This window comes from Salmo salar, chromosome 09 (genome assembly GCF_965601325.2).
Source record: "Salmo salar chromosome 09, fSalSal1, whole genome shotgun sequence".
In the NCBI taxonomy this organism is placed as follows: domain Eukaryota; kingdom Metazoa; phylum Chordata; class Actinopteri; order Salmoniformes; family Salmonidae; genus Salmo; species Salmo salar.
Window position 1 is genome coordinate 21,779,066 of NC_138299.1, and position 10,843 is coordinate 21,789,908.

General features: G+C 41.6%; 1 protein-coding gene across 1 annotated transcript; it reads right to left on the reverse strand.

Annotated features, from left to right (window-relative positions):
• Nucleotides 1-1,418: 1,418 nt before the first annotated feature.
• LOC106611070 (delta-like protein 4) lies at nucleotides 1,419-10,292 on the reverse strand. The gene is made up of 11 exons (XM_014210929.3): nucleotides 9,673-10,292; nucleotides 9,239-9,502; nucleotides 8,848-8,905; nucleotides 6,396-6,659; nucleotides 5,675-5,735; nucleotides 5,426-5,556; nucleotides 4,453-4,622; nucleotides 3,906-4,122; nucleotides 2,968-3,718; nucleotides 2,642-2,750; nucleotides 1,419-2,488 (listed from the first exon to the last, which is right to left on the reverse strand). Exons 1-11 carry the CDS (start codon nucleotides 9,724-9,726, stop codon nucleotides 2,483-2,485), a joined length of 2,085 nt encoding a protein of 694 aa, XP_014066404.2. The 5' UTR covers nucleotides 9,727-10,292; the 3' UTR covers nucleotides 1,419-2,482.
• Nucleotides 10,293-10,843: the final 551 nt, after the last annotated feature.

Here is a 10,843-nt window from a genome sequence, read left to right on the forward strand (position 1 = left end):
TTCTTAAAGTCTCTAGTTATCCAATTGTCATTGTAAGTATTTAAAGACATTTTGGAAGTAACTTTAAATGTTTTAAGTGTGTGAAAAATGTCTCATTTTGAATTTCCTTCCATGTATGGTGTACTGCCCCCAAGTGTTAATTAAGAACATTACAAAAAGAAAAGAAACTGGCTTGTATTTTTTTACACACTTGAATGTTTCATTTAGATTTCATTCTCATTGTTTGAGCTTTGTAAAGCAGTCATTCACTATGTTTGTTCTTTATAGGCCTTCTAAGATTTTTTTGATGAATAAATACATTTTACAGTCAAGCATCGGATACTTGTGAAATACATAGAGCAATTGATCATGATGTTTGTAACCGTGAAGACTTTTCATAACAGATGCATGAGAAAAGTTGTTTGCCGTTGTCCTGTGCATTATAATCCGACGGGAAGCAGGAAATGATGTCACTTGGCCACGAACAGGATGCTTTTATTATAACACAATGAAAATACATGACTATGTGGTAGATGTCTGAAAAGGTTGTAAAATGGGACAGAATATGTGGAAAAGACAAACGTGTGGGTGTTAGTTGTTGTGACAAAATAATTAATCAAACTAATAAATATAATACTAGAAATGGATAATCAGGTGTTTTTCCAGCGGAGATATGTTATAGTCATTTAATTTGTGTGTGTGTGTGTGTGTGTGTGTAAAGGAAAGCATGTGATAGCCTACATGTCGTTGTTGGGAGATCAGGACTGGCCAAGGTGTTGTGTTGACTTTAACACCCCTTCAAGTCTGCTGGTAATTTGCCACTAGACTCTTGGGGTCTTCTTTTCTGTATTCATGCTTACAGTAGTTAGAGAGGAGGCATATGCTGATTTTCCCAGTGGTGTAGGGTCACACCCTAAAGCATCTGCCTGGTTTGTTAAGTAGCCTCTTTTCTAGATTGTGCCCCCTCCTTGTCTCAGTATTTTAGCTTATGGGGCAGACATCCAAGGAAACAGCTTGACATTTGAAGCCAGTTGAAAGCGACACGAATGCTTAACGACAAGGGGCATAGCGAGATTGGTGTTCTTTTTGAGGAAAAAACCCCCACTTGCATACAAATACTGACCAATTTGTGTACCGTACTTTAACATTACATGTTTTAATATATAACTTTGTCCATATTTCACACATTGCTGTCACATACAAAACTGTCCACTGAATGATTGCGAGCACATTGATTTAACATCACATTGACACACATGCCTCTCACCTCTGTGATTATTATAACTGCTACAAGGTCATACATCATCTAGACAATGAAGCCATTTCCACAACAGGTGGTGGATTTCAACTGAAGGTTCTTGATCATTCCAATATCTAGGCAAATTTATAGCTTTATAGTTGACCAATTATACTCAACATGAAACCAACAAACAACAGTGTACCAGATATTTTTTCATTGTTTTAAAAAACAACAATCACAACATTAAAAAATGTATTCAACTTTTTGGGCATCAAATAAAAAAACAGTTGTACAGAGACTTCTACATTTATAAATATACATTATATACAAAATAATCTTATAAAACATAGAAAGACCAGTGCTTCGAAATATTTAAATAACTAGTGAAATACTAATCTTAAAAATAACATTATTGGTTCAGTGAAGTCAATTCTAATTAAAGGCGTCCTTGGTATGATAGTCACTTTTGTTTTTCTTTGTCTTCATTTCTGGGCAATGTTGCATAATAACAAGTCAATATTTCTTCTTGAACACCCCTGGCACTGCATCGTGTATTGCATCAGTTGTTTTCTCTTAAGTATTTTCCCTTCATTTTTGTTGTGCACTGGATCCAAGAAGAAGCTGGGCACCAATTTAGCTCTTTAACCCACACTTAAGGCTCTATGATTCGTGATGCATACATGATTTATCAAAGTTTTTAATTAAAAAAAACCCCAATTCATTTACAAAATTGACATAGGCCTGGGTCTCAAATATTCTCATAAAATGAACCGTTTCCAGACGTTTTTATTCTCTCCTTGAAGGTTTATTAAACAAAGTCTGCCTTATTATATAGCACTTCACCAGGGTAGAGAAATGGAAGTAGCTGGCTCCTTCCATAGGCTTGTTGGGCAGTAAGTTGATTGGTTGGTTGCTGATTATCACAATAAGGTGGAGTATCTCCAGACAGAGCCCTCTCATCCTGCTGATGGGCATGCTGGCATTAACACAGGCCTGTTTCCCTTGGATATAGTGGGACGTTCTGTCAAGGGGCTGAATCTGTCAGTACACACTGCGGGTGAAATGTCCAAAAGCCCACATTATTTCTCTATTACAGTGTGTTCAGTCCTTACATTTTATTGCATTCATAGAGCACACAGGATCGGTCCAGTTATCAAGTTTTCAAGAGCAGCACTTTGCGGTTAAATAAACCCCATCTATTTCTACACCTGTAAACAGTCCAGAAGATATCCATTCTTCAGAATGTCTGATACCATCCATGTATTATACCTAGGAGAAGAAAAAAAGGAAACCAGTTTAATCACTGGAGCAATGTAATGGAAACCTTGATCAACTTTTGCATTGCTGATTGATAACTGTTAATGACATGGTGTCAAGAGTTGCAGGAACATGTTCAGAGGAAATGTGAAAATAAAAGCTTACCTCAGTTGCTATGACGCATTCATTCTTCTCCTCTGCTATCACAAACACAGACTGGTACATTGAATCTCTTGGAGAACATATCGTTGATATCCTACACTCCGGCCTTTCGCTGTAAATGAAAAGTAAAACATGTCAACACTCAACCACTATCATTTATCAAACACTGGAGGACAGGAAGTAGGTCCAAATATCTCCAGGTTGTCATCTGCAAGCAGCATTTCAACCCACGGGGCACACACTGGTTTGAATCAATGTTGTTTCCATGTCATTTCAGTACCAACGTGGAATAGACATTGAATTGTCGTCTGTCCCCAATGGGAACTTACCTGTACTTTGTAGTCAATGGCATTTTCTCCTCTATCATCTTTTTACAGTTGTCATCTTTATCCTCTTCTGATGGTTCATCCTTGTACTCCTTGGAGGTTTTGTAGTCCAAGTGGTAGTTGATGTGTTTATGGTTTTGGGACTTCTCCCTGAGACAATCCACTTCCAGGTCCAGGTCCAGCTTTTTGTTGATGTTCTTCAGCTGCAGGTCAGATATGAGGTTCTCCTTCTGGACGTCTGATAGGTTGTTCATGGACTCTGAGTCCTTCTTCCTTTTCCTCTGCTGCTGGATGTGGCGCAGGACCATGGCCGCCATGCAGATCAGCACCAGGAGCACCACCATGCCCACACCCAGACAGATGGCTGCCCAGTGGAGCCTGTCTAGGGGCTCTCTGACACGGCTGGGGCTGGGGCTGGGGGGGATGAGTAAAGGCACATCGTAGTACTGGCACTGGGGGCCGCTGAAGTGGGCTGGGCAGGTGCAGGCAGCAGGCTGGCCTTTGGCCCCGTCGGTACAGGTCCCACCGTTCAGGCAGGGTTTGGGGGCACAGCGGTCAGTGGGCTTGTCACAGTTGCGGCCGGTGTAGCCCAGGGGGCAGATACAGGTGTAGTCGTTGATGCGGTCCATGCAGGTGGCTCCGTTGGCGCAGGGGTTCATGGAACACTCGTTGATGTTGATCTCGCAGCGTGGGCCAGTAAAGCCTGAGCGGCAGCTGCACCAGCGTGTGGTGCCGTGAATAACACAACGTCCACCTGAATAGAGCAGACCAGTGTTATCAGCGCACATCACAATCACTTTAAGTTAGCTCTAATGCAGATGTCTCTAGAGAGAACATTCCAAATGGATCTGTTTGAGTAAGTGCTTTTAACTGACAGTGTACAAAATAAATCAGACAGTTCTTGTTATTGAGATGTAGAAAGAGTGGAAACGATCACATACCGTTTGTACAGGGCAGGGAGGTGCATTTGTCCACTTTCTTCTCACAATTGAGTCCAGTGAAGCCCCCTGGGCACTCGCACATGTAGCTCCGCCCTTTGTCCCTTTCTCTGCAATTCCCATGGAAGCAGGGTGAATCGGCACAAGTCAGCATTCTGTGCTCGCAGTGCGTCCCCTCGTACCCCTGCGTGCATGCACACCTATAGCCGTTCTCAAGGTCCTGTGGGCCACAAAGAGTCAGAGGTTATCACAGCCCACTGTCATAGGAAACAATTCCAGCAAAGATCACTGTACTGTAGGTTTGTTGCTGTGCTTCTCATTTCGATGCCTTTGCGACTCCACATTATTATCTCATCATGCCTCCTTTGCCCCAGTTTGAATGACATTCATTAACAGGAGAGAGAGTCTGAACTGGGTCAACGATCTGGCTGTTGCTCTGTCTGTTGCATTTTTCTATACTGGCCCAGAGACATGGATAGAGGAAAAACAAAAACAGGAAAGCCTGTGTGTGCTGTGTGTTGTGGGAAATGGATAGGCTTTCCGGGCTTACCAAGCATAGGCCTCCATTCCGACAGGGCTGGCTGTCGCACTCCCTGACCTCGCTGTCACACGTGTCCCCTGTGAAGCCCGGCTGGCAGGTACAGGTGTAGCTCCCCTGGCCCGTGTTCATACAGGTGGCCCCGTTATGACACGGCTTGTGATGGGTACAATAGTTCAGATCTGTGAACAAATGCAGTGATGGAAAAAGTACCCAATTGTCATACTTGAGTAAAAGTAAAGATACCTTAATAAAAAATGACTGAAGTAAAAGTGAAAGTCACCCAGCAAAATACTACTTGGTTTTAAACATACTTAAGTATCACAAGTAAATGGAATTGCTAAAATGTGCTTACGTATCAAAAGTAAACGTAAAAGTATAAACCATTTCAAATTCCTTATATTAAGCAAACCAGAGAGCACATTCAAAAAAATAATGTATTGGCGGATAGCCAGGGGTACACTGCAACACTCAGACATAATTTACAAACGATGCATTTGTGTTTAGTGAGTCCGCCAGATCAGAGGCAGTAGGGATGACCAGGGATGTTCTCTTGATAAGTGTATGAAATTGACCATTTTCCTGTCCTGCTAAGCATTCAAAATGTAACAAGTACTTTTGGGTGTCAGGGAAAATGTATGGATGAAAAAATACAATATTTTCTTTAGGAATGTAGTGAAGTAAAAGTAAAACGTTGTCAAAAATATAAATATTAAAGTAAAGTACAGATACCCCAAAGAACTACTTAAGTAGTACTTTAAAGTATTTTTACTTAAGTACTTTACACCACTGGACAAATGTTTATATGAAAAACAGTTACTCCCCGCCACTCTTCTCCTTTCATAATCAGAACGCCTGATGACTCTTGTTCTTGCAATATCATAGGAACATGGCATATTTCTACTGTCATATAGGATGTCCTGTGTTTTCTGCTGTACTTCTGTATTGTTTCACAGCAGGACCCAGAGGAGCCTGAGACACTGACCTTGGTCACAGAGGAGGCCTCCCCAGCCCTCTTTGCAGGTGCACTGCCAGGGCTGCTGACAGGTACCGTGTTTACAGGACGGATGTCTCTTACACTCATCACAGAAGGTTCCCTGCCAGCCCTCTCTGCATCTGTCACAGAAAAAACACAACACTTTTAGCACTGTGTGCATACACACATGCAGGCATATACACATGCAGGCAAGCATGCATGTAAACACACACACTAAAATGACTATTGTATACTTACACACAGTCTCCTGGCCTTGAGCAATTTCCATTATTTTTGCTGCACCCTTTGAGGCATATTGCTGCATATAAAATTGAGACAAAACATGAACTTCGTTTTTTGTCAACTCATTCAACAATACATCATAAACTTCTGGTTTGGATTAGGAATCACATTTCCACTGTTGTAGCATCAAACCTGTTACCTGTATATTTATAAAGAAACCTTCATTTGCTGCTTCTGTGTTGTGTTGTATGTGACATTGATTTTGCATGGTTACAAGACTAGTGTTTAACGGCTGGTTAAGCCTGAGCAGATGCTTGCTCTCAAAAGAGGACAGCTGCCCCATTGTTGTCCGTAGGCTGTTAGAACCCTGTTTGCAGCTGCTGCCCTCCCGCTCAACAAAATAGACCTCAATTTAGTGGCGCGTGGCAGATAATAATGCTGCGATTAACTCGGCGCGTGCTGCTTTTCCACAACGCTACCCAGGATTATTCTACCCACGTGGCCAAAATTGTAAAATATCTAGGGATGGAGGGGTTGGGTTGGGAGGGAGCTACAGTTTTTAGTCGCTCATCCTTGTCACTCCAAAATACAAATATGATCCAAGCCGTTCTACAGCAGCAGCATCTTCACACGATAGAACCCATTTTGCAAATAGGCCTAATTTGAGAAATATCATTTTACTACATAATGTGAAAAAGCTTCAGAAACCCAGAACATATCACTCTTGATTGCTTACATTCTTCGCAGTATTGTCCCTTCCAGCCCGGTAGACATGATATTTGCCCTTCAGGGTTGCAGGTGTAGTGGCCAAAACGGTCGTCTCTTGGAGCACATATTTTGGAACAACTGTCCCCGTAGTAATTTTCAATGCAGATGAACCGGTATGAGTACCTTAACTCCGTCTGCCCCCCACTCTGCACATCCTGGGACCACTCATCCCCTACTTCCAACTTTCTTTGGATGGAAAAATAACTAATCAATGAGGCAGGGTTGTTTGTATCTGCGGGGATAGAGAACAAAACAAATCCGTCAAGATAGTGTGGACTAACATTCTTTTTTCATTGCCTTATCAAATAGGTGTCATTGCATGCATACAGTCTATGCTTGTTAAAAAGGTCAAAACAAACAATGCACATTGTTGTCTTGGATTATTTATCTCTATAGGATATACAGAAAGTAAATTTAATGCAAGTTTTCAGTTTATGATATACACTACATGACCAAAAGTATGTGGACACATGCTCCTCAAACATCTCATTCCAAAATCATGGGCCTTGAAGTTGGTCCCCTCTTTGCTGCTATAACAACCTCCACTCTTCTGGGAAGGCTTTCCACTAGATGTTGGAACATTGCTGCGGGGACTTGCTTCCATTAAGCCACGAGCATTACTGAGGTCGAGCACTGATGTTTGGCAATTAGGCCTGGCTCGCAGTCAGCGTTCCAATTTATCCCAAAGGTGCTAGATGGGGTTGAGGTCATAGCTCTGGGCAGGCCAGTCAAGTTCTTCCACACCGATCTCAACAAACCATTTCTGTATGGACCTCGCTTTGTGCACGGGGGCATTGTCATGCTGGAACAGGAAAGGGCCTTCCCCAAACTGTTGCCACAGAGCTGGAAGCACAGAATCGTCTAGAATGTCATTGTATGCTGTAGCGTTAAAATTTCCCTTCACTGGAACTAAGGGGCCTAGCCCGAACCATGAAAAACAGCCCCAGACCATTATTCCTCCTCCATCAGACTTTACAGTTGGCATTATGCATTGGTGCAGGTAGCGTTCTAATGGCATGCACCGAACCCAGATTCGTCCGTTGGACTGCCAGGTGGTGAAGCATGATTCATCACTCCAGAGAACAGGTTTCCACTGCTCCAGAGTCCAATGGCAGCGAACTTTACACCACTACAGCCGACGCTTGGCATTGCGCATGGTGATCTTAGGCTTGTGTGTGGCTGCTCGGCAATGGAAACCCATTCCATGAAGCTCCTGACGAACAGTTCTTGTACTGACGTTGCTTCCAGAGGCAGTTTGGGACTCGGTAGTGAGTGTTGCAACCGAGGACAGGCGGTCCCGTTCTGTGAGCTTGCGTGACCTACCATTCCGCAGCTGAGCCATTGTTGCTTCTCGATGTTTCCACTTCACAATAACAGCACTTGCAGTTGACTGGGGCAACTCTAGCAGGGCAGAAATCTGACGAACTGACTTGTTGGAAAGGTGGCATCCCATGACGGTGTCATGTTGAAGGTCACTGAGCTCTTCAGTAAGGCCATTTCTATGCCAATGTTTGTCTATGGAGACTGCATGGCTGTGTGCTTGATTGTATACACCTGTCAGCAACGGGTATGGCTGAAATAGCCGAATCCACTAATTTGAAGGGGTGTCCACATACTTTTGTATATATGGTTCATCAAGGCCTGTGCGCTATTCTTTCAAATAGTTTAAGTGTACTGTGATTGAAATGTCCTATTCCTTTTTGTCAGCAAAACATTTTCAACCCATTATTCTCCTTCCAAAGGGAGCAAAAAGGTGTAAAATACAGGAAAGGCCGTCAGAGGCTTTTGGCAAGGTTTAGATATCCTCACTTAAGACTTGCACACTTTCCCACGCTTAAAATAAACCAAAGGAAGTGCGATTGTGTTGAAGACAGAGCATAAAAGAAGTGCTCTGTTGCACGTAACTCATCCTGACACATGGACATCAACACGTTCACATTTCCAAGTTTTATGTAACTGCAAAATGTCTGTATAAATTGCATGTATTTATACTACTTAATTATATAATTCTAGTGCGTAGGGCAGGGGTAGGCAACTAGATCCAGCCGTGGGGCAATTTTTGTCGGTCTCAGTCCAAAAAGAGATTGTATTTGATAATAACAATCATTTTATACCTTGATTACATTGAGACACTATCACATATTTCTTTTTTTAATTTGTGGGAATACTTGGGAACATATTTCCTAAATTAAACTAATTCTAGCTGAATTGCTGGTGATTTTACAGTATTTTTTTAACCAAAAACTAAAATACTAGTCCTATTTTTTTTTTACAAAAACTTTGGGGAGCAAAACAAATTGATTAGCGGGCTGGTTTTGGCACGCAGGTCGCCTGTTGTCGACCCACGGCATAGGGAGCATTTTTCAAACATCTGTAACAGTGCAACCTAGCGGTGGTCATGTATGGTGCGCACTACTCACCTTCAGGTAGATCCGCTGAAGGAGAATACCATGCTTCAATGATTAGAGAAAACGAACCCTAGAAGGACATGTGGAAAAAAAATAAGGGTCTACCATTTAAACTATTTAATTTGTACAGATGCACATATTTTTGTTACTTAAAAAAATATATATATATTGAACGATATGTGTAGACTAGGCTAATAACATGTTATGAAATCTAATACACTCTTATTTCATAATATATACATCCATATAGGCTAGTGCAGTCCTTGGATGTATGCTTATGGACGCTCTTCACCACCTGCTCTTCACCACCTATCTCATTGCAAACACCGTTGTTCCATGCATCAATAGGCAGATACAGTATATTCTCAACCACTTCAATTATAGGCAGTGCATAACGTCTTACCGGCCATGCAAAGTGGGTGAGTGGCAGGCGAATAGGTTTAGTGAACGTGCCGTCCTCCATGACGCTGAACGAGTTGTTGCCTAGTACAGGTGTAACGACACTGCCGAAGTAGCAGTCACCTGGTGACACTATCGTCTGGTAGTTCTTCAAGCAAACTCGGAAAAAAGTTCTACAGGCTGGACTGCAAGCTATGCCGTTTGCCAGCAAACTTCTATTATTCTGAAATTGATGAAGATCAAGCTCGAATACACCAGATCCCAGAACCTAAAGGAGGATAATCAATTAATGCATATAAAACAATATTGCTTTGCAAACATTTACATTATTAATTATTCTAGGCGTATTAAATGCCATTTTATTGTGCATTACAACACTATTGCTGTGTCAACATTCAGGCATGAAGGATTCCAAAAATAGTTTAACTGTAAAATTACCTGCGTAAAAATCGTTATAACAATTGCGATGATAAAGGTAAACCAAGTTGCCATTCTTTTCCACAGATCGGTTCGTAGCCTTTGAAAAATAACCTGTTCTCATCAGAGAGCTGCTATTCCAAGCAGTGATGGGATGATGAGGAAATATGAAATTAGGGAAAGGGAAATAAATCCTTCTTCAAAACCCTTTAGGACTAAACCCAGCTCCGCAATCCAATACGCGCAGAAGTTGAGAATCCTTTTTATCCAGACAGTGAGATGCAGGTTAAACGCATAACTGTAACGTCAATATCCACAGTTTAGTCATCCTTCTGTCTTTACCATGACCTTCCATCATGATCCTGCTGAAAAAGTGCTTTCTCTTGGCGTGTTGATGCAACTCTTGCGCTTTGCTTATACAGAAACACGGTTCTGGTGGCGCCAATATTGTTGTGAAAATGTGGCAGTACATCAGTCACAAAGCAGACTGTTTCTTAATGAAGGGTGTTTGATGTCTCGCTTACATTATATACTTGTGTACTTATTATGAATACTGTTAATCAATAAACACCGCCCCTTTCCATCCGAGCCTATTGCAACGAACCCGCATGTCACATTTTGCAACATCATATCATAGGAAAACGTCATCATGACAAGTTTTTCCCAAATATATTTCAATTGGTCATGCTCCCAGCAGGCATTGCGGTGCCAATGGGAAAAGATGAGCATCTACTAATTGACACTTATTTCAATACATGGCATTCAATGGGAAAATCTGTGTCACATGGTTGATGCTTTTGTCAATACATTGCGGTCAATGGGAAAAGATGAGTGTCAACCAATGAACGCTTATGTCAATACATTTCAAGTCAATTGGAAAAGATGAGCATTAACAAATTGATGCTTATGTCAATACATTGCATTCAATTTGAAAATACAAGTGTCACATGGTTGACGCTTTTGTCAATACATTGCACTCAATGGGAAAACCGTTTTTACATTTATAAAGGTACAGACTCAGAGCTTCAAAATTGTATATCATACACTGCAGTTGGGGGAAACATGGGGGAATTATGTTTCTTTGAAATTTGATAAACTTGTTATCCCACTTTGGAGAAAAGTAGGATAAAATGCCCTTGAATGATTTTCACACTTTCTAGAGAGCTCTTCTTTGTTTACACCCCTATTCATT